We start from the raw sequence: 24,784 nt of genomic DNA, 5'->3' as shown, positions 1-24,784 counted from the left end.
CATGACCAGTTTCTATATGCCTTCTACTCTATGCAGTATCCTAGATTTAAATCCTTATGAGACTACAATATGTAGTTTCTAGCTTTGTTACTTACAATAAAATAGTAGTTTATTACTGTAATGCTAATTTATAATCTGAAGAATAGTTCAAAATTGTTACATAAATTACATAAACTATTTTGGCAGTAAAATGGTTCTTTTTAACCTGAAAATTAAAATATACATGGTATAAAGACTGTAATTAGGGACTCCAATATTACATATTTAAAATAGTGAAATAATCAAATCAGAGTTTCATCAACAGAATCTCCAGCCTGTTGATAAGAATAATATTCAGAGTCCTTTTTCTGCATTAAAAAACAAGCAATGTGATCCTCTACATTCAAAGAAGGTCCCACTGAGTTCAGTGGTATTTATTTTTAAATAAATAAGCACACTGCAAATAGACATTTCTACTTGTATAATACAGAGCAAATACTCTGCAAACATATATTGCACATATTTGAAAATCTGTTTAAGAAATGCCAGTAACTGGCTATCAGATCCCTGAAAGTTTACTTTTTTTCTCATGATATTATTAAATGTTAGCTAGGATTAGTAGTGCTTTCATGATTCCCATAAAACTGACAATCTCAAGTATAATTTGCTTCATAGTAAAAAGGTTGAGTTTTCCATGTAACACTCTGAATTACTCTGCAGTTTTTTTAAAAGGTTTGCAACGTAGGATTCCTCAACTACTTTCCTAGCTCTACAGAAATCTGCCTTTGACAAGTAGTGGCAGCTTCCAGGATTCTGTAAGTTACCAATTAAAGGCAAGAAAAAGATAAATTTAGCAAACAAGGAATTTCTTGGTATACTCTTTTCATTTGTTCTATACAAATTGACATTATGCTCTCCAGTGTAAGAAACCAAAAACAAGTAGTAGAAAATGCTCATATGTGTAAATAGAAGTCACTCAAATGTGATTATCATGATTAAAGTTATAGCAGCTCTGGTCTTCCAGGCACATATCCTCAGAGCCTTAAAAAACCGACATGTAGCACTTAGACTTATATACCACTTCACAGTGCTATACAGCTCTCTCTAGGTGGTTTATAGAGTCAGCATATTGCCCCAACAATCTGGGTCCTCATTTTACCAACCTTGACACTGTAGTTTAAACATTTGTGCTGACTTTAAGAAGACGATAATGTAAAGAGAGGTCTCTTGTGCACCCAAACAGAAAACGCCCTAAAGCAATATTCTGAAATTATGCTGCTTTTCTAGATACCAAACTTAGCACAATTCTATTAGCACCACAATATGGCAAATACAAAATGTAGTTGCGCAGAATCAGAGAAACCACAGTACGGATAAAACCTTGGTTTTAAAAACGCACTCTTTCTATATTTTGACAGCTGCTGATGCAGACTAATTGCCAAAAAATAAATAAAAGGCCACTCTTCCTTGTGTAGCATATTAAATAATTTATTCTGCACTATTAACTACAAATGTAAATATTATTTTAAGGGAGTGGCTAAAGCATATTAGGCTGCAAGGAACAAAACAAAAAAGGCTCCCACTCTTTCTAATGTAGGAAAAAGTATTGAAGAATCACAGCATGATCAACCACTGGCTGCTCCAATTCCAGCATCAAAGATAGTGCATAGATTCAATGTACTGAATAGGGAAACTGCACTTCATTTTTTCAAGGAAGCTTGGAAGGCTCTTAGTTCTGCCAGATACCACTCTGGTGCTTCTGGGCCATTTTGTCCAGTGGAACTGTGATCATAGCCATAAGCCACTGTTAGTTCTTCATCCTTCTCCACTGCTTGAATTGTCCGAATACATTTAATCAGTCCAAAGCGAGGGTGAACAAACCTAGAAAATAAATAGGCATATGGATTCAGGAAAACAAGATGAAAAATGCAAGCTATTAATTACTTCACGTGAAACAATAATCACTGTAGTATTACATTTACTTTAAGATTTTTTATTCTTATCCACAAGAAATAGTACTAAATTTTATTGTGGGGAAAATAGGATGAAGGCGTGTTGGATATGTTCCCCACTTTGAGTTATTTGAAAATAATAATAAAGGTGAGATACAAATAAGCAAATACAGTAAAAATAAGGACTTACTTTAGCATAGATTTTTGAGTTTTATTTAAAAGAAGATTGCTATGGCTAATTACAACTTGGTTTTAAAAGTCTACCCCATTCCAATGGAAACTTTTATTCAAGAGCTGCAAAAGTAGCAAACTCCCATAGATATAAGTAATTCTGTTCTTATATGTTCATATTTGGACAAGTACAATTAACTTATTTGAGTCTACCATAAATTTCTTGGTATGTTGTGCTATAGAATACATTTGCAATGGCTACCCATAATAATGTTTCAAATCTCAATCACACAAAAACTAATATGTAAAATTAATGAAGTTACACATAGTAGGCCAGGATTAATGCTTGTGCTTCATTTAAAGGTGTCTGTTCTATCAAGCTGGCACTTTTTTCTAGAAATGTTTTCCTTAGTTCCATTTTTAACTAAGGCAATTTGTCATGTATATGATTTAGTGTTTGTCCTTACAAACACACATACACTAAACCACAAAATCAGTGTATCATTGTGTATAATCATGACAGTTCAAGACACGAGCAGACATTAAATACTTACGAGTCATAAACAGCATTTGGGGTGAATGAGTGGTTTGCCTTATGCCCCAAAGAGGCACAGTATTTGGTTACATGGCTGTAAGGTTCTGGTACATCTATGACAGTTTCATCATCAAGGGATATTGTATTTCCATTCAAAGACCAGTCCCTGCTGTCCACCTGGCATTGAAAACAATACTGCTATGACAAATATTTATTTTTATCAAATCAAAACTCACACACGTTTTTGAGTTTGAAAGAACCAGATATATACATTGTTTGGCAAATGTGCCACATAACATCACAGCTTGGAGGAGGCGGGGAAAGGGTATTCCACTCCAATATAACTATTCATTAAAAATTATATACCTGCAATCTTGGGTACACATTTCTCCTTTTCATTACAAGTCACAAAATCAGACTTTTTGCGTGTGTGTGTGTGTGTTTGTGTGTCCCCTCAACTCAGTGCTGATTCAATCTTTCTCCCTCAAAAAGCAGACTAGTATAAATTTTTTGTCACTAGAGATCATTCAGATTTATTTTTAGTATTTAACAAAATTATATCATGAAAAGAAGATGGTATTTATTATTGCCAAGACTAAATGCTGTACAGGTAGTCCTCGACTTACAACAGTTCATTTAGCGCTCATTCAAAGTTACAGCAGCACTGAAAAAAGTGTCCTATGAGCATTTTTCACACATATGAGCATTGCATCATCCCCATGGTCACATGATTTACATTCGGCTGCTTGACAACTGACTCACATTTATGACGGTTGCAGTGTCGTGGGGTAATGTCATCACATCATATTTTGCAACCTTCTGACAAGCAAAATCAATGTCCCTTAACTATGTTACTAATTTAACAACTGCAGTAATTCACTTAACAAATGTGACAAGAAAACTTGTAAAATGGGGCAAAACTCACTTTACAAATTTCTTACTTAGCAACTTAAATTTTAGGGTCAATTGTAGTCAGAAGTCGAGGACTACCTATATAGCTCCTAGGAGATCTTTAAATCAGGGCTCCTCAACTCCCGGTCATGCCAGAAACTGGGCCACACAAATAAGTGAAGCCCCATCTGTGGGATGCAGGCAGCAGGCCAAACCATGCCCCTTCTGGTCCATGGAACCAGTCCCTGGTGCCCAAAAGGTTGGGAGCTGCTGCTTTACCATCTGAAGTAACAGATGTGAATTAGCACAAAAGTTATTAGTACAAATGGCATAAACATACACCCCATCTTTCTATTTAATGAAATGCTGTTACCATGCAAAAACTATTGAAATATTAATAAGCAATGTGGAAGTTGTTACAGAAGCAATGAAAAGGTTTCTTTGTACTTTACCTCTTGATGTGTAATTCGTATGCCATTGTAAAAAGATAAAACTGTGCCAGCTTCAGCAGCTATTTTAGTAAATAAACCTTCTCCAGCATTGGAAATAAGAGATGCGTCTACATAGACCCTAAATTAAAGCAATGAATAAAAATAGTATCTGATCTACAACTTCATGCACGTGCATTAAGGCTTCAAGGACAGATCTTATTAGAGTGCACATGAGAATCTAGAAGTGAAGCTCATATTGCTATATGTTAATTTTGAAATATGTCAAAAGAAACAAATAGTTTAAAGAACTTTAAACAGAATAAGCTAGTCATTCATATCAATTACATGTTTTAAAATATTAGAATTACACATTCCATATTATCCTTAGTTCTGGGTATCTATGGATAACTAAAAATGAATCCCAATATACAATTTATTTAAAAAGGGCTTTTTAGGTTGTTCACAATTGCAATCCCTTAAAATCAGCCTTGGAATTAGTCCTCTTTAATACACAACACATATTTCTGAGTATCCTATGAAATTATGGTGTAAGGGAATTCTGTGGGGCTAATCAAAATAACCGATGACAGTTATGAGTGCATGATCAAAGTTCCACCAATTTTAATATGTGTTGCATACATATAAAGTGACAGGGCTTTGATTGTGTGTTCATGACTTTATCTCACCTGACACTGTGCACACATGTTGCCTACACACACGCAGAGAGAGAGAAAATATATTCAAAGCAATAGACAGACTGGAGACAAAACCAGCTCATGGAAAAACAAACTAGACCAGAGATTCCCAGAGGTTCTCAGTTCACAACATCCTGAGTATCTTGGTAATTTTTTCATGGTGCTCCTGACCTATGCAAAACCCTGAACTACTTCAAGCTAGGAGTTTATGATCCCACGGCACCATTGTGAATTCATTTGGGTAGCCTTCTGTGGCTCAGTCAATGAACAGTTGAAAAAAACATGACTAGACTAGTGTCAAATGTGACAATCTCTATGTTCTCATAAATATTTGGAAGTGGAAAGGAAGTAAATGGATAGTATACTCATGTGTGTAATCCAGTGAAATATTATTTGCAAGTATTTGCACGGAAAGACAACACTATAATAAAGCATTCTACCTCTCTGATTCATAAGGGTCAGGAAGAAGTGGACTCGTAGAAATGCAGGATGAAGTAGATTTATCAAAATTGTAAACTGGGCCTATAATAAATCAGTACAGAAAATAATATATAGGATAAAAATGTACCATTTATGTTACACAATTTAATATTTTTTTAAAAAGACCACTGTTTTTGGATCAATTTATAAGAATTTTGCATATACATTTTTGATGTTCTTTCCAACTGTAAGCAATTGTATAGGAGTTTGGCTTTACCCCAAAATAATGTTTCTTGACTAATTATGCAAATGGATAATTTCTTAAGTGTGGTTTAGTCTTAAACATTATTTTTGCATGCCTCTTAAAAACTTAAAAATTACATATCAAATGGCTACAAATATTAGGTATCTGAAATCTATTGGGAAATATTTTCCTTGGTAACCAAATTCTAAAAATGGATTTGTTCCTGAATGCCATCAATCTATAGAGTTGCAATATATCCTGCTGTCAAAGTATAAATTATAATTTAAATTTTGTTCCAAAGGAGTTAACAGCAGCCACCATATCACATTTAAGTACATTTCTTCATGTTTTTATTAAATGTATATGCTACCATATCACTACTTTAGCCTTATATAACTGCTCCTTGAAAGAACATCAAATAGCTTTAGATAAGGCATGAACTGACAAAGTAACCCCATGATAGTAGCAATATTCACCTGCCCCGATAAGCACAAGTTTTTTTTCTTTTTTTCATCATTTTCTCTTCCTTCCAGCTACTATGCCCTAGATACACAGAACTGGAGCAAAGGAGTTTATAATTTGGAATTCAACAGCAGTACTCTCAGAAAGGACTCAAGAAATGGCCACTAGATAGGAAGCTGACACAGTGCTTGGGAGATCCCAGAAAATAGACAATGTTTAGAAGAGTAACCGGCAGTCAAAAAGTGCTGACAAATATGCTGACAAGTATGTCTTGATCTGAAATGACAGTATAGATTACAATATTTATATTTATATTGTCTGCTGTCCATGTAAAATTCCTCAGCTTGACTGAAAAAGAAACACCGAGGAACAGTAATTATATATGGTTCTGAGAATCTCTTCTTTTCTTTGTATATTCAGCTGTTGTAAATGGGGATCCACATTCAAAATATAAAAAGCCAACCTAATTATTAATGTCAGATAGAGGTTCACATCGCTACATTACTTGGTAAAAGACATAGAATTAGCTAAAATTTGGCCTTAAAGGCAATATATACTGCAAGTATAATACTTTAATAAAGTGATCAAATCTTTAAGAGGATCTAGACATTTACATATTATGAGATATAATAAATGAGTGACAACTTACTGCCTGGTATAACATCAAATTGTATTTTTTCTTCCTCTGACAGTATAACATTTGCCAATCTTGCTTCTATCATTTCACCATCTATGAAGTGTCCATAATATGCCATCTTCCCATCAGGGTATACATAGGCTAACTTTTCTCCAGTCATCTCTCCTTCTTCATTAACTTGTCCAACCAGATACCCACCATCCTGAAAAAAAGCAATAAAAGTATTTCCAAAAATTAAGAGGAAATATTGTGTGCTGTTTTTTAATTTGATGAAGATTACTGTTAACCAAAATCTCAATATTCTCAATATTCAGATGTGAGGTTCTCAAGCTTTTTGAACCCAAAATTAAAAAGTTAAATTAAATTTTCAGTACTCTGATCAAAAGGCAAAACTCTGGGGTTAGACAACTGGCTTTGTTTGAGTGATTTTTTTATTTAAAAAAGTGTCCTTAATCTCTCACAGAACCTTATAGTTTCAGGGAACAAAGTGTGAAAAACTCTGATCAGGATAATAAAAGTGCCAGTTAGAACTTTATTCTTTCATTTTCTATTCTTTCATTTACTCTGTCTTTTGCACCTCTCTACTCACCATTTCGGTCCTATTAATGTAAAATGCTGGGTCTGTAAAGATGAAGGTAGTGTGTACAGGTTCCGTTTATAAAATAAAGTACATGCATATAAGATAAAAAGGATCAATTTTACTATATTCCGCTTCCAATCCCTAAACAGTTTCCAACAGAACTAAGTCACCACTGAGTTTGGAAAATATGCTGCATCCAAACTTCAGGGTGATCATGGCTGAAAGGGTGGGTTAGGATACAAAGGACTATATTTTTGCTCTCATTGGATTTCATATGTTGTCAATTAGAATAGATCTAACTCCATGATTAGCCTTTACTGGCCTTTGTTTCTCATTTGAATGCAATCTAATTCAGCTCTTCTTTGTTTTTCTCTAAGTTTCTCTATTTTCAGCTTAGTGTATCTTAACGAATAGAGCAATTCTGCTGGTGGGTTTATATGGTTTTCAAAAGAGAGTTTTGATAGCATATAATGTTAAAATATTTAAATAAAACATTAAAAATAGTTCTGTCAACTTTCAGATGACAGAGAGTTCTTTTCACAGGCAGAAATGTTATGTGCTTCATCCTGTGCTTCTCAGCTAGCATTAACTTGGAGAAAGGACTATACTGCATTTGATTTCATTGATTTTGCCAATCTTTCATTCAGCTTTTTCCAAGTTGGCAATCTTCATATGTTGACAAGTAAATCTAGAAATTGTAGTCCCAGTAGCTGTAAAGGGTGTCATTGTGAAGAATACTGCATATAAAATACTTTAGTAATATGGTTCTTTGCTAGTTATGGCTGCAAAGCAAGATATTTTCTGTCTTACTTTCCTAGGGACAATTCAGAACTGAGTGCAAAGGGCTATTATTTAGTCTTCTTCCACAGCTTAACACTTCCTTCAAACTTGTTTTGGGAAAGACAGGGAAAATGTATAAGAATCCATTAGCATGGTTTGCTCTTCAAGTTACATAATTGAGAACATTTTGTTACCAATGGAAGGATGTATATAGGAAGGACAGAGTCTCCACAGTTCAGGCAAGGCAAAATATCACTAGCTTGAGCATCCTGAATAGAGCCATTCATTCATTTATGAAAACAACTGCAATTCTGCTGCAGTTATTCTATATCAAAATTGGTTAAGATTATCTCAAAAGTATTTATTACAACTGTATGTAGATTTTCAGTTATCCAGGTCATGGTTGTCCCAAAAGTGCTTTTTTTTCTAAGAGGCAACTGGACTTTCTGGACTTTTTCTATTTATTACAACCTTTATCCATGCCACACAAGATAGTTCATGCATTTGCTCACATGCATAAAATTCACACATGAAACCGAACACTGTTTATGTTGTGTTACTTGCAACATAACCCTGGAGTCACTCTATAAATCTGCTAAGGTGGAACTTTTCTGCTTTTAAATTTGGTATGGTTATGAACAATTATATTCAACTATGTTCATTTATTTTTCTTATTCTTTTATTTTTTTGTTTTATGTACTTGTAGTATACATGTATACTTGTATAATTTATATTATACATAGTATTCTTGCTGTAAACTTCCATTAGTCACTGCAGATTTGGCAATACACAACTGTGATAAAATAAGATACTAATTTGCATCCAAACTGTAACAACCTATCTCCATTTAGCTTTGAAGTGAACAAAATAACGAAAAAAGCATTGTATCTCTGGGTAACAATATCTGCTACTTTTGTAATACTTTTTACATCATTCACACACACACACACACACGAGATGAAGCATGCACTGTATTGATGTGAAGCTCTCCCTTGACCCCTGCAGATTCCTTGGTATAACTGTTAGTGTTACATGGTGAAACATGTGAGAGGACAATCCAACTTACTGAATAGTAAATCCAACAAAATCCATGCCGAATATTATCTTTGTATTGCCCTTTGAAGACCAATCGTCCATCAGCATCCTTTTCATGAGCTAGACCATTCAGTTCACCATCAATGTAAGTGCCATGAAGTGTGCCGCCATCCTCATAGGTGTATATTCCTTGGCCTTGCAAACCATCATCAACATAAAAGCCTTCTAGTGTGCTAGCAAACAAAAAAGAACAGTGTAGAAACCACTGTTATTTTATCTCAATTACATACTAATAACATACTAAGTCATACTCTTATTTATTTCATGCTTTATGTTCCCAAACATTGTGATTTATAAATCATGGCTACTAGTTTAGTATGTTATGCCTTCACACTAATTCTGGTACAACATATAATATATGCATGTCTAAAACAGCATGGCTAAATATGAATTCAAAATCCAGTGAAAGAATTCATAGACACTGTGATGTCTACCTTCCATCAAAGAAGAAGAATTTTCCATGACCATTCTTTTCTCCATGCACAAAGTTTCCTTCAAATCTGTCTGTGGAAGAATATGTGACTATACAAAACCCATGGGGCATATCATCATCATCCAGTGTTCCTAAAAAATAACAATAAAAAACTATTTTGAAACCAGTGGGACTCATACAAGCAATCTGTTCTTTCAAGAAACAACATTGGATGCTGATTTTATCCAGCCACACAAACTAACTCAAATTCCTCTAGCACGTTGCCCTTATACTGCTTGAGTATTTATAAATTTAGTACAAATGTAGTATTTATCCACTTCAATTATTAAGACACTGATAAATACATTTTTCTTCTTCTTTCAGAGCCTGATATATGTTCTGAGTGGAGAATGAAATAACAGCATAAGGGCCAAATGACCAGCATTCTGCAAAACTGGTATTATGGGAGATGTTACATTCTATTAAGGAAATCTATGTATGTAGAGATGTAAGAATGAATCAACTGTGGAAACACACTGTAGCTGTCAGACAAGTGCTACTGACCCAGTTCATTGATGTAAAATGACCTTTATTCCAAGCAAATAAAATAACTCAGACACATCCCCAATAAGTCATGGGTGATATATTTTCAAACTTTATTATTTTATAATCTGCATGTTCCCAAAAAGTCTGTATTCCATGGACAAACCTGCACATTTCTGATATATGAAGTAGACAAGTGAAAACATTTTGAAGCATGACTCATTGAGATAAATATGATCAAATCAGATGAGTCAACACCACTCATAGTTTGTTCCATTATATCCCAAATTTATATAGGACATCATTTTGACAGCAGGAATGTTGCAGCAAATTTAATGCATACTGTACCAAATTTGCATGGAGTCATAGGTTTTATTTTACTCCATTCTCTACAGATCTAGACATACAAAGACAGAGATATGGACTCAGTTCAAACAGCTGGACATTTTTAGATATACAAGAAATGTGTTTTGATTCAAATGTATCTTTTACTGTATCTTGTTATGCACTTGCAACAATTCTTAGGTTATATTGTTTCTAACATTTTATTTCTTGACATTATAATATTTAGCCTATGGAAATATTTGTTCTCACAGTTCTGACTCAAATCAAACAAACTGGTTTTTAAAAAATGTGTATTGCAGATACTGCCACTTACCTGGTTATCTGCAAGAATGAAAACTGCATCAGCTGCCCAAGAAAACAGATTTTATTACTGTCAGTTTTCAGACAAAGCTGACTTGTAATTGTATCAGACGGCATTGCTAACTATAGTTGACATTTGTTCCACAGCATCTCCATAGAGGTGACAATGAACTATTGATCTTATAGTTTTACTTCCTTTAGAATCAACACATGTTAACTGAGAAACATTTTCCAAGGATGATCACATTTGGCTAAACTTTCAAAGTTCATAATATTATTGGATATGAGAGAGATGTAGAAACTGGCAATATTTAGATTGATTAGAGGCTACAGACATTGGAAAGTGTGAATAAATATAGAGATTGTACAAATGAAATATAGCACAAAGGTGAACAAAATAATCAGGGATCTTTATTATTTCACCTCTTCTAATAACAATACTAAAAGTCAAAATGAAGGCAGTCCCATTACAGCATATTTTATACTTGAGTAACAGATTACTATGTTTGTAGCACTATGAAAATTGTTGAATGGGGTTTTCAAATTGTGTAACAGTTTTATCTGGGACAAAGTGACCCTGAGACAAGCAAGAAATCCCCATCATCCAAGATCTCCAATTTCTGGGAAATGTGTTAAAATCCACAGATGTGTTTCTATAATTTGCTTTTATTGTTTTAAGTACAAGAATTCCATGTAAACACCAACTAATAAAAAATAAGATGACTACCCTTCTTCCACTTATCAGCATCTTCAAAGGCCTATTTAAAAGGGAAGATTTTAAGAAGCCTCCCAAATGCCAGGAATAAGATGGCTAAGTGTGCTTTCAGGTTCACCATATCCCACAAAATTAGAGCCACTACTTAAGCCTATTTTCAGGCCCATGCCTGCCTCACCTCACCTGGGTGTAGGATCTTAAACAGGCTACTCTTAATTATCAGCCAGCATGGGCAAAATAATGTTGGACAATGTAGTTGCTAAAATAGCCCAGCACTTTGTCCTATAGGGTTTCATAGGTAAATAGTCAGCATTTTGAATTGGGCCCAAATGACTTCTGCCTATCAGGATATCAACCATAAAATAACTTTTCTTTTGCAATGTTGGGATCTATTCACAGCAGCCTGGGTTCCTGTTCTCTGTATCAGCAGTACTTCTACATTATCCTTAAAGTAGAATATAATGCACTGTAATAATCTCACTGTAATAACATCATGAATCATTATCGTGCCTTATAATTGGCGTATTAGCTGATGGGAAAAGGCCATCTAGTCCAGCTGGAATCAGAGCCACAGCTGGAACTAACGTTTCAGGAAGGCGGAAGATTTTTATGGATGAAGAATAGGTCTGACTTACTAGGGCCGTGATGGCAAACTTATGGCACGTGTGCCGGAAGTGAGCCATCTCTCCATCGGCTGTTGCTCTTCTGGTTTCCAGTGCGCAGCTGGTCTTCGCGCATGTGAGAGCGGAGGAAACCAGAACAGCAGCTCCCTGGCGCACATGTGCATGGCAGGAAGCTGAGCTTCTGGTTTCCAGTGCATGCAGGCCAGCTGGTCTTCGTGCACGCATGAATGCCAGAAACCAGAAGACCAGGTGGCCAGCACGCATGCACATGCCAGAAACGGAAAGCTCAGGTTTCTGACATGCACATATGCACCGGGAAGCTGCTCTTCTGCTTTTTGGTGTTCCTGCACGCACATGCGCAATTCCCGTTTCGGCACTTCACCAACACTGCACTAGTGTTTAATCAGAACTCTTTCTTCACAACCAGTTCCTAATATCTTAATACCTTTAAAGCATTTTTGGCTTGTCCAAAGTGGCGATGTATAGCTCAATATCATTAGCATACCAATGATATTTAACCTCTTAAGGTTTTAGTAATGATACTAAAACCTTAAAGAGTTTTATGTAGATGTTAAAAAATTTGGGGAGAAGACTAGCATTTTGGTAATCAGCACTGGAACTACTATGGGTTAACATTCTTCCCCTATTAGCACTGACTGGACATTCAGGTGTGATTCTTACCAACAACCTTCTCTAAAAGGGATGGGTGAAACCTGTCCAGAATTGCTGGACCAAGAGATGGCCTCTTCAAGAAAGGGTCATTACCACCTCTTTCAAAGTCAGGAACATGCCTAACAAATGCAGGTAACCAAGTCTACACTCCTGGCCACTCAAAGAAGCCAAGTCACACTGGTGACTAAGATCACATTCTACTACGAAGATTTGATCATCCAACCAACCTAAAGAAAAAACAAGTCAGAATTGCAGGAATTCTTGAAAGAACCTGAAATTCTATCAATGTATGTGAAAATGGAATTATTCATATAATCTGACATTATGAGTCTGATATTTCATTTTAAAGGAAAAAACAGAAAGTTACCAAATTTTTGCCTCTAACAAGACTTCTCAAAGAAATCATAATATGCGCTTAGTTGCATCCATTTCAAAAAATGTCTTCTTAGCTATGAAATGGTACAAAAAATAAAGAAACCCTCATAGTCACATATACCACTGCCTTTATACACCTCATGTTAACATGATAAACAAATTGCATCAGACCTAAATTCTTAAAACCTTTGCAAAACTACTCTTGACTAAGAGGTATGATTTGGATACTTTACATTGATTAAATTGTATGTCTCTGTTTAACAGTGTGAAATGATTAAGGAGATTAGCAAAAGAAATAAAACAGGTTTTGCTTTGTATGTAAATCTATTTTATCATAAAATTCAATGGAGGAATGCCAATATCTTGTTATCAGGAGCAAATCTGACATACTGTCCTTTTCAGACAGTCAATTCAGCTCCCGGTACCTGGTATTATTAAAAGAAGATCAGTCTGAAAGAAGATCAATGAAAGTTGCCATATCAACAAAAATATCCTACATGAAATATATCTGGTTTTCTGAAAATATTTATGATAATCCAAAAAGCCTCAGGACAGACACGTAACAACCTTCTCCTGTAAACATACGTTTGCACATCAAGTAGTTGTGCTGAACATGCCCAGACACATGACATACCTCGTCTTGCAGGAAGTGCATGTCTGCAGTCATTAGAATGGTGTATCTCTGCTCAGTTGCAGAGTGTAGATAAATATTCTGCACACAGGTGTGTTCATTTTTTATTACCTCTCATTTTATCCAAAAAGGCTGGAAATAGGGTTTGCTCATTATGTTTATTCCTTCATTTCTTGCTGTAGGATTGCAATAATATGTGTACGAATTTTCAAAAAACATGCTATGGCCTTAACAGTTATTATTTCTTCCATTTAAGGTGTTGATTTAAACAATTCTACAAACTTTAAAAAAACGTTTGGGCCATATTTATGTTAAGTCATTAACTTTAAGGTTGGCAAGCATCCTTTCCTGATGGGATTAAATGATGCATCAATACTAATAGTTTTATGACTTAGCGACATTTGTACTATATGGATTTGACTGGTGACATTATTCTTTAAAACCGCTATTAATTTTACTAATTATAGTTATACTTATAGCACTTATAATCACTTGCCCTATATAAGCCAAGGTGTGTTCATAAATGAATACAGTAAGCAGTGATGTATCCTAATGACTAAAAGTGAGAATCAACGCTCAGATCAAGTTTTCAATTACCCAGTATTAGTAAAATATTTCCTCTACCTTGTCTTTCTCTTCAATTTATGTGTCATTCTGTTACAGATTACAGTATACCCAGATGAGCCCAACTGGTTTTAAAGTATAGCCCTACATACTGTACTTAATTAGTTTTGACTTTCCCTTGTCTTGAAAGAAAAAAAATGTTTAGTACTGCTATGGATCTAAGTCAACACATAAAAAAATTCAAGTCAACAACAATCCTCACAGACCCTAAATTTGTATACAAGTAGGAACAGAATTCCATATTTAATGAATTTACTTAAAATACATTTCAGATTTTAAATGCAATCACTATAAACCAGGGGTGGGCAAACTTTTTGCTCTCGGGGCCGCATTGACTTTTAAAATTTGACAGACGGGCCGGGTCAGCACAAGATTTTTGGGAATCGCCCCCCTCCCCCTCTTCTCCTCCTTCCCCTCCCCTCGGAGGCCCCCTGAGTCAGGAGTTGCTACCGCCGGCGCGGCTCACGCGGCTCAGTCCCGCGTTGCCTCGGGAAGGAAAGGCAAAAGGAAGAGCCGCAGCAGCGGCACCGGAGGCTCAGGCTCAGCGGCTCCTGGTTTTTGCCTTTTCCTTCCCAAGGCAACGCGGGACTGGAGCCGCACGGAGCTGCGCCGGCGGTAGCAACTCCTGACAGCCCCAGCCGGACACCTGAGCGGAGCCCGGCGAAACTGCCTGTTGCTGCTGCCGGAGCACCGCCGGGTCGCCTCCTCCAAGCAGCCCGCCCGCCCGCCAGGCTTCCCTCTGCCGCATGGCTCGGGCCAGGCGCGAGCGCCCGCGAGTTAAAAGGAAGCTGAAAGTTGCTGGGAAGTTGCTCGGGTGCTGGGAGCAGGCTTTAAAGTGCCACCCGAGCAAAGTTTAAGCAGCCCGCCCGCCCGCCGGCGGAACCCTTCCTGCTCCTCGGCGGGAAGACGCTCCAGCCTGCAAGCTTTGCCTTTGCAAAGTTTAAGCCTGGAAGCCCCGGAAAAAAAGGGGGATCGGGGGGACTCACCTTCGGAGAGGTCGCACTCGAAGGTGATTTGAACTCCCAGCCGAGGCCTTTGCAAATTTCTTTCTTTCCTACCCCTAGATCGCTCCGCACTGTTTTGAGGCTTTGGGGGCCACGCGGCACAGGGCAATACGCCACGCCCAGCAATTTTTTTCAGGGGCGGGCCGGATTGGACAGACCAATGGCAGCGATTTTTTTTCAGGGCGGGCCGCATTGGACAGACCAACGGGCCGGATGTGGCCCGCGGGCCGTAGTTTGCCCACCCCTGCTATAAACATTGTCAGCAATTAAACATCATTTATATTAGTTCAAAAGGCAGAATCTTCCATTGACAATACAGTTGTTTCCAAATTATATGGTGCCAGGATTGCAATGTAGTTATTGTTCTGCAGATCAGAATGAACCAATTTAACACGTGCCAATTCTAAAAATCTTGCTAGAAACTTCCAGGAGGAATAGTAAAAATAAAAAAATGAATATTTAGATTTGGGTTAAACACCCTTATGTCTCTGTTTAGGAACTTTTTAAAACCAAATCTTCACTTTAACATCTCCAAATAGGTCACATTTTAATATTTTTCATCAGAAATATACAAAAGTTTGTGGGGTGTGGACTTCTGTGTTGCATCCATTACAGTGCAGGAAATTTAAGCAGCTCAACAGATTTGCCATGTTAGCCACATGAATTTTTCAAATTATTCAACCATATAATACTACTAATATTAATATTACTATTACTAATATTAATACTACTAATATTAATACTAATACTAATACTAATAATAATAATTGAAAGTCTCAAACTATGTTAAACTTCTCCCAGATCTCATGGTCCCTGAAAACATTTTTGACGGTACGATTATTCTGAGCCCCCTAAAGGACAGTGCAGAGTGAAACTAAGGCACAAACGTGCAAACAGTGTTTTTAAAACCGGTCGGAGAGTCTAAGACCCCTTTGGTCTCTCTCAACCGACAACCGTATTAATCTGGAGCCGAAAGGACCAGATGGTAGCGAAACTTCAGCGAGTAGATTTAGACTAACTGTACATAGCACGCTTTTCAGCGCATAGAAACATTTCCACCCTCCCCTCCACGCCACGCTTCTGCCCGGGAAAAGAAAGACAAAAGGGTTTAGTTTAACAGCTTAACAGAGTTTGAAGGGACCTTGTAGGTCTTCTAGTCCAACCCAACCCAACCCCCCCGCCCGCGTCCAAGCAAGGAGACCCCACCTACACCATTTCTGACAAATGGCTGGCAGTAACTCTGGAGGTCGGTCGTCCCTGCGGACGGAAGCGGCGCTCCCTTTTGGGTTTACTTGAAGAAGAGAAAGTCATTCTTCACCCCAAGCGAATTTTCCCCAAAGTGTAGTCCACGCTGTGCCATGCGCCCCAAATCAACTTTCAAGCACCGACTCCACAGGGAAAAGGAAACTTTCAGTGGGGTTTGGGGTTTTTTTGCCCGTTAAAGCGCACCCCAATAGAAGGAGAAACCCTATTCCCTCCCGGGAAGCTGCCAGGCGTAAAGAAACCCTCCACATTTACTCCCAGCGGAGGAGGAGCTTCTTCTTCCATGTTCGCCATGTGGAGAGATGCGCAGAGCTCGGGGGCAGAAAAACACCTCAGGCTTGTCCCCGCCTCGGGCTGCGAACTTTCCCCCAAGCCCGGCACCCGCGAGCGACTCGCCTGAACTCCTCCCTCCCTGGCTTAGGCCCAAAGCCACGCAATTACCCTCGACGGTCTCTTCCAGCGTCTCCTCGTCACTGTCCATAGCTCAGCCCGCCGAGCGCAAAGCACTCCTCTTGCTCGGCCGCAGCGCCTTGCCTTAGGTAGGTGTGCCTGGTGACGCTCCCGCTTCGTCCAACCCGAGAAGAGCCGCCCGCTCCACGCGCTCTCCCCTCGGAGCTCGCTTTGCCCGAGAGCCACTCGCGCGTTTGGCTTCTCCCCGCTTTGTTATAGAGCAGCTGATCCGCTGACATCACCCTGGGATGGGGCTCTTCCTTGAGTGACAGCTCCTCGCGCAGCGCCGAAAGCGGAAGCTCCCTAACCGAAGTCGTGGCTGCTCTTGAGTCCCAACGCCGCCGGGCAGTGTTGCTTTCCCAACGCCGCCGCGCTTTTGGGGGCCTGTTTCGGCGCGAGGACGACTCTGCTCCCCGATCAAACCCCTGTGCGCCTTGTGGACTTCCATAAGCCGCGCGGATAACGACAAATAGCTCGCTCCCAATGCGAGAAATAAATACCGATAAATCTGGGCCACACATCGGTGTTGCCTCCCCTTTCTAAACTCTTTTGTAAAGACATGTAGCAATGCTGGTGAAGTTTAAATGCAAGTTAGTAAGTAGGGTTTTTTAAAATACTTTTTTAAAATACCGTATCAGATATCCTGGCTATTAATTTATATATAAATATGCAAATAGCGTTCTAAGAACTCTTATGGTAAGCCTTTAATAGTCAATTTTAGCAGAGAGATAGAAAAATAAACTGTTGTATAGTCTTTGTACTATAAAATGTGTCAGGAAATAGAACTGCAAGAGTGCCAACAAATGTATTTCATGTCTTTACTAATTTCTAAAATCATTGTATGCCTACAAACAGAATGAAATCTGAACAGTCCTGCCACATTTATTTTGTAGAATAGAAGGTCCATTCATTCAAACTGTTTGCCCATAATTCATTTAATTGTCCCTTGGTCTTGACTCACATAGCAAGCGGAACTATAAAGTACACTGGGCAGATTTACATACAATAGTAGCCTAATTTCTTTTGGCTAATATACAGTACAAAGTTTTGTGGAAACCAATATGGCTTCGTTGATTTTTTTTCTAAGATGTGTAAATTCAGTGTACCATATGGTTTAATATGCTGTGATCAAGCAAGCCATGACTTGTTACCATAAAGTTTGATATCCACTAACACACTAACTGAAAAAAAGTGCTAGAAATCGTATATTGAATCTGTTCCTCAGGGACAAAACGGAGAAAGATCCCAATTGATCTCTATAACCAGTTAAATCAATTAATTGACCAAATAAGAACTGCAAGTACAATAAAACCTCAATGTGACTCTGTGAGTCAGCCCTGTGACTCTGATTTAGCAGTGACTGTCCCCATTTCCTCTGGAAAGAAGTACTCCAAAAGAAGTTACATGTAAAAGTTAAGATAGTTATGTTAATTTATATAGTGTATAGTGACATCATTTTAGTGTAAACCTTTACATTGTAAACCTTTCTGGAAGCCTTAAATTTGAACTTACTCAAAAGAGATATTTGATAAAACCTAGTAATTTGATAATGTTTATTCTCTCTTTCTCTCGAGTTCTACAGGCAGCTCTAAATGCTTTTATGCAACAATTGATATTAAAATACAGAAACATCAACTTGACAACAAAGATACGTCTTGTTAAGACTATGGTTTTCTCAGTTGAAACATATGGTAAGTGCACCATCAGAAAGACTAAATAAATTAAAATGATGTTTTTGAATAATAATGCTGGAAAATATATACTGTATCTAAAGACACATAGAAATACAAGAACAGCAAACAATTTAATTCTAGACCAACCAGACTGCTCATTGGAAGCACTAATTTTTAATACATAATGTAAAGGCAAAAATAAGAGGAAAAGATCCCTAGAAATAGCAAAGATAGATGACAGAAGTCAAGATTGGATCTGGTTTTTGAGGAGACAGATCAGTCAGTTTTGTTCTGAAGATTTTTCCAAAGCTTGATGCTTTTCTAGTTTCAGTTTATTATCTACATAAGGTTGCTAAATACATTAGGGGATTCTTCTGCCAGCACCAGCCCTTTAAAGTAGGTAAGGAACAGCAGAGATGCTATTTATGGTTGCAGGGTGGAATAACAGAATCTTGAAAACCTGTCAGTTCTGTGTGCTCTGTTGTCTATCAAACAATCAAGGTGATGTTATTTGAGCTTTTTTCTCACACTTTCCTCTTTCTGAAACCTAGTAATTTTTTCTAAAAGTACACACACGTGTGCACACACACAAATGCATGCACACACACACACACACACACACACACACAATGGTTCAGTCAATCCTTCACCATTCCCAAGGCCAAGGGAACATTTCTTCACAGTCATCATAGCATCATCAACATGCCAGTTATACGGTATATCCCCAGCCTGACTGATCAAATGATCCTGTCAAGGCTTTTCTGGTGATTGGAACTTGTTAAGGCTCAGATGGGCAAGAGTGGTGGATTCAAAGGCCCTCCATTTCCAGGGGTTTTCAAACTTATTAAGGAGGTTGCGAAATTCATATTTTACTTAACACTAACAAGGGCATCTGGTAGTTGATAAGTATGACTCATCCACTTACTGACTCATTTATCAAATGTTCCTGGAAAGATTAATGGGTGTTTATGAAAATTATGTCATTTCTAGAAGATTAACCTTTGGTTGAAGAACTAATAAACTTACAATATTACCCTGGCACATGTTTTGATCTGCTTTTTCTTGAAGGATAGACTATTGATGCCAAGATTATCCAGAGCTTATTCTTGTGAACAAAACCCACATAAAAATGTGAAACAGGTTACTATAAATATGATTAAAAGACATGCTAATTCATTTTAAAAAACTTACTTTTGTTCCGTAACCTAGTCAATCAGCAGTTTTCCAGGCCTTTCTTATTGCCGGATATAAAGTCATATTTGTGTGGCTTGGCTAGGTGAAACTCCATTTCCTCACATCTAATTGCTTTCTTCTCTTTGTAGACATGCCCCACTACCACTGGAACTTCAGTGAATATTAAAGTTTCCATTCTGCAATTTGTAAACCAAAATATTTATTTCTAAAGCAGAGAGTTGACCATGTTCTGGAAACACCAAAAATCCTTTTCAAAGAAAAGGAGATATGGTGAAGTAGTGGTTGATCTGCTGACATAGTACCTCATTGTTTAGTTATAATAATAGTTATATAATCATACACTATAAAGTTCCTTTCAAATGCCACATACAGGTAGTCTTTGACATACAATAGTTCATTTAGTGACCATTCAAAGTTAACAATGGCACTGAAAAAGGTGACTTACAAACGTTTTTACCATTATGACCATTGCAGCAGTACTGGGATTCAAATGTTTTTACTACCGGTTCTGTGGGCATGGCTTGTTGGGCATGGCATGGGAAGGATACTGTAAAATCCCCATTTCCACCCCACTCCAGGGGAAGGATACTGTAAAATCCCCATTCCCTCTCCACCCCACTAACCAGCTCTCCAGCTTCGTTCTCCTGTGCAGGCCACCAAAAGAAGACACAGCCAATCAGCTGGGACTCGGGAGGCAGAGGATAGATGGGGGCGGGTCAGAGGTGGTATTTGCCAGTTCTCTGAACTACTCAAAATTTTCACTACTGGTTCTCCAGAAACGGTCAGAACGTGCCGAATACCACCTCTGCATTGCAGCATTCCCTAGGGTCAAAATGAGCAAAATTCAAACGCTTGGTAACTGGCTCATATTTATGATGGTTGAAGTGTCCCAAGGTCTTGTAATCACCTTTTGTGACCTTCTGACAAGTGAAGTCAATGAGGAAGCCAAATTCAGTTAACAACTGTGTTATTAACTTAACAACTACAGTAATTTACTTAACAACTGTGGCAAGAAATGTCATAAAATGGGGCAAAACTCACTTTAAAATGTCTCACTTAGCAACATAACTTCTGGGCCCAATTGTGATCGTAAGTCAAGGACTACCTATATTCACTAGCACAAGAAGAAACCAGCATGGCTGCACAAAGATCTCTCTGGCAAATTGAAAGAAAAAAAGGACAAGTCCAAAAAATGGAAAGAAGGACATACAACTAAGGCACAATATCAGCAGATAGCCAGAATCTGGAAAGACGAAGTCAGGATATCAAAGGCTCAGAACGAACAAAGACTTGCAACAAAAGTCAAAGATAATAAAAAAAGTTTCTTCCAACATATAAATAACAAGAAAAAAATCAAGGAAACAGCTGGTCCACTAAAGAGAGAAGACGGCAAGGAAGTCACAGGCAACAGAGAGAAAGCAGAACTGCTTAACTCATTCTTTGCATTTGTCTTCACGCAAAAAGAAACTATAGCTCAACCCACCAAAAACATAACTGTAAAAGACAGGCCAGAAATAAAAGTTAAAATAAGCACAAAAAATAGTAAGAGAACACCTGTCTGATCTTGATGAACACAAATCACCAGGGCTTGATGGATTACACCCCAGAGTTTTAAAGGAGCTAGCAGAGGTCATCTCAGAACCACTGCACCATATCTTTCAAAAATCTTGGAGCACCGGGGAACTACCAGAGAACTGGAAAAGAGCTGAGCCAGGAAACTACAGACCAATCAGCCTAATATCAATACCCGGGAAGATACTGGAAAAGATAATAAAAAAACAGATCTGCCAATATCTAGAAACAAGTAAAGTAATAACTAGCAGTCAGCACGGGTTTGTTAAGAACAGATCATGCCAAACCAATCTTATTTCATTCTTCAACCCAGTGACTAAATTTGTAGACCAGCAAAATACTGTGGACGTAATATATTTAGATTTCAGCAAGGCATTCAACAAAGTAGACCACAACCTTCTTCTTAGTAAGCTAGAAAAAAAGTGGAATAGATAGCACCACCCCGAGATAGACTCGCAACTGGCTGACAAACCATACTCAACGAGTAGTCCTTAATGGATCTAAGTCTACATGGAAGGAAGGAAGCAGTGGGGTGCCAGTACTCTTCAATATCTTCATTAACAACTTAGATGAGGGAATAGAAGGGGAACTTACCAAATTTGCAGATATACTAAGCTGGCAGGAATAGCTAACACCCAAGAAGATAGGCTCAAGATCCAGATGGATCTTGACAGACTAGAACACTGGGCCGTATCTAACAAAATGAAATTCAATGTAGAGAAAAGTAAAGTCCTCCACTTAGGCAAGAAAAACCAAAAGTACACATATAGACTGGGTGAAACCAGGCTTAATAGCAGTAACTGTGAGAGGGATCTTGGAGTCTTAGTGGACAACCAGCTAAATATGAGCCAGCATTGTGCAGCAGCAGCCAAAAAAGCTAATGCAATCCTAAGTTGTATTAACAGAGGGATACAATCAAGATCAAGGGAGGTACTAATACCACTCTATAAAGCATTAGTAAGACCACACCTAGAGTACTGCATCCAGTTTTGTTCACCACATTATAAAAAAAGATGTTGAGACTCTAGAAAGAGTACAAAGAAGAGCAACCAGGATGATTAGGAGACTGGAGACTAAAACGTACAATGAAAGGTTGCAGGAACTGGGCTTGGCTAGTCTAGTAAAGAGAAGGACCAGGGGAGACATGATAGCGGTCTTCCAATATCTGAGGGGCTGCCACAGAGAAGAAGGGATCAAGCTATTTTCTAAAGCGCCTGTAGGTCAGACAAGGAATAATGGATGGAAACTGAACAAGGAGAGGTTTAACCTGGAAATAAGGAGAAGCTTTCTGTCAGTGAGAACAATCAACCAATGGAACAGCTTGCCCTCAGAAGTTGTGGGAGCGCCATCACTCGAGAAGAGATTGGACTGCAATTTGTCAGAAATGGTGTAGGCTCTCCTGCTTGGGCGGGGGGTTGGACTAGATGACCTACAAGGTCCCTTCCAACTCTGATGATCTGTTATCTGTTATTAGCAAACTGCTTATTTGCAATTAAACATTGTGAAAACAGATTATTTTGGGCTAAATTGTTATCATAAGTCAAGGATTACCTGTAGCGCTATGGCCAAATCAAATAAGACAGTATAAACAATGGGTTTAGATGTAGCTACAGCTCTTTGTCTTAACCTAACCTTATCTGTGATTTGTATTTCAATGGTACACCAAATAGAGCTATCAAATTTCAGCTGCACAGATCAAGACAACCCATAGATAACAGAAAAGAGAAACAGAACATTCCATGCTTTCATTAATGGCATACCTGCCTTCTAGAGCACCATATCCCATAAAGCCTGGCTGACCCTAGTGTGTTCCTTTAAAAAAGGACTTGTTCTGGGTGTAAAAGTCAGGCAGTCAATGAGCCTGAGATGGGTGTTATTAATGAGTGTTGTTGTCCTTGGTGTGATGGCCCAGAGTGCAACACAAACGTAACAAAATCCAAAACGTAAATAAATGTCCTTTAATGCCTCCAATTTGGTCCCACTGTTCAATAATACTCAGTTGGAGATAAAACGTACTCAAAAATAGTCTTCAAAAGAAAGCAATACAGTCCAAATTTAATGAGCAGATAGAGGTGAAATAAAAAACCAAACAAACTTCAGTGATGAAATTTCCACAATGGAACAAGAGAAGTATTTACCAAATTCAAGGAGATAACAAGGCACAGTCTGTTGGAAGGACACCAACCAAGATAACTTCAGACCAAAATAAAACACGCTTTGTTTCCAGCGTTTGCCAGTACGCAGGTCCAGACTCTTATTCAGTTCTCACACCTGCAGCCCATGAAGAGGATCAAGGCCCTCTCCTCCCGAGGAGACCACGTTTCTCCCTTATCCTCTCCTCCCTGTGTGCCCTAGGATGGATAGGGGATGGGCCTGGGTCCTCCTCTGACTGCTCAGCCGGCCTCTGCCCTTCCCCAGCCTCCTCCACAATCTCCAGAGCCACACTTCCATTCCCTGTCGGGTGTTCCTCCTCTCCCTCAGAGTCAGTCTCCACCAGGGGCATGACACTTGGCTACCACTATTTGTATATGTTCTTGATTCTTATTGAATTTTAAATATTGTTAGCTGCCCAGAGACACTGTTGTAAGATGAATGATCATATAAAAGGAATGAAGGAAATAATTAATTAATTAATATCCACTTGGGGTTAGAAGACTTCAAAGGTCCCTTCTGTTATGAATCTGATTCTTATTTGCAGTCTGGATCTGGTAGATTTTACACTAAGTTGTATTGTATGTGAATTTACAGTTTATTCAGGAGACCATGATTCAATATTTTATGTTGGCTCAGTTATAGGTAACATCAAACTTACTCTGCATATCAAATCCACAAAGCGTTAGGTATAATTTTCTGTAATAATTTACTATAGAAAAGAGGAATTCCCCGAAGTTGCTAATGTTACTTTATTTGCCAGACACATCTACCAACTGTCATACTTTCAGAGACAGAAGACTTGCCTGCTAAAACCTGGAAAATTGTGTGCAACATCTCCACCTGCTGGCATCTCCAATTTAAAAACAATTGTACTGAGCTTTTATCATGATTCCTTAAAAAGATCTTACCTAAGAAGTACATCGAATATAACTTACTTCATGTAAGATGTTATTTATGGGAGAAACTTAAGAACTGTATCACTGATAAATGCTTGTTGTTACATATATAAACTCTATACTAATACAAAACCGTAACTTATATACAAATCTTCAATCATAAGTGTCAAGGGGCTGAAACAAGAGTTCATCTTAGTCCCTCTCTTGCTTATTATTTGTACAAAAATTAAGCATTTATAAAATTAAGCATTATAAATTAAGCATTTATAAAATCTAGATCTACACAATTAATGGGGAACTAACTTGTTCTATTTTATGCAGATTATGATGCTTTTGGATACTAACACAGCTTAGTTTTATGAGGGCCTTAAAGATTTAACAAACAGCAGTTTGTTATCAGCCATCAAGAAAGCAAAGTCTTATATATTTTCCAACGTCACCAAGTCTTATAAACAGTGAATAGAAA

The 24,784-nt window shown here is 37.9% G+C and overlaps 1 protein-coding gene and 1 long non-coding RNA gene across 9 annotated transcripts in view; one reads left to right on the top strand and one right to left on the bottom strand.

Moving 5' to 3' along the window:
* Positions 1–1,449: 1,449 nt before the first annotated feature.
* Positions 1,450–18,144, bottom strand: SETD7 (SET domain containing 7, histone lysine methyltransferase). 5 transcript variants are annotated; one of them, XM_087963121.1, is made up of 10 exons: positions 16,821–16,860; positions 13,492–13,664; positions 10,486–10,517; positions 9,307–9,436; positions 8,844–9,045; positions 6,430–6,619; positions 5,095–5,176; positions 3,981–4,098; positions 2,657–2,814; positions 1,450–1,860 (listed from the first exon to the last, which is right to left on the bottom strand). In XM_087963121.1, exons 4-10 carry the CDS (start codon positions 9,414–9,416, stop codon positions 1,680–1,682), a joined length of 1,041 nt encoding a protein of 346 aa, XP_087819247.1. In that variant the 5' UTR covers positions 9,417–9,436; positions 10,486–10,517; positions 13,492–13,664; positions 16,821–16,860; the 3' UTR covers positions 1,450–1,679. The 5 variants fall into 5 exon arrangements, with proteins under 5 accessions (XP_087819247.1, XP_087819244.1, XP_087819245.1 ...); XM_087963118.1 differs by lacking the exon at positions 13,492–13,664 and having other exon boundaries at positions 16,821–17,064; XM_087963119.1 differs by lacking the exons at positions 13,492–13,664; positions 16,821–16,860 and adding an exon at positions 16,323–16,688.
* Positions 17,302–24,784, top strand: part of LOC148130690 (uncharacterized) — a 123,497-nt gene continuing 116,014 nt past the window's right edge. For 3 of the 4 annotated variants that reach the window (XR_015749222.1, XR_015749221.1, XR_015749220.1), the window contains exons 1-2: positions 17,302–17,423; positions 18,404–18,481. This is a non-coding gene — a long non-coding RNA (uncharacterized LOC148130690). The remainder of the gene's footprint in view (positions 17,424–18,403; positions 18,482–24,784) is intronic. The other variant, XR_015749223.1, reaches the window with a different exon arrangement.

Source organism: Notechis scutatus, chromosome 4 (assembly GCF_049901735.1).
Source record: "Notechis scutatus isolate UNSWTSFEM ecotype Mainland chromosome 4, rNotScu1.2, whole genome shotgun sequence".
Classification (NCBI taxonomy): Eukaryota; Metazoa; Chordata; class Lepidosauria; order Squamata; family Elapidae; genus Notechis; species Notechis scutatus.
Note: the sequence above shows the minus strand (reverse complement) of the source record. Positions and strands in the feature narration are given on the sequence as shown.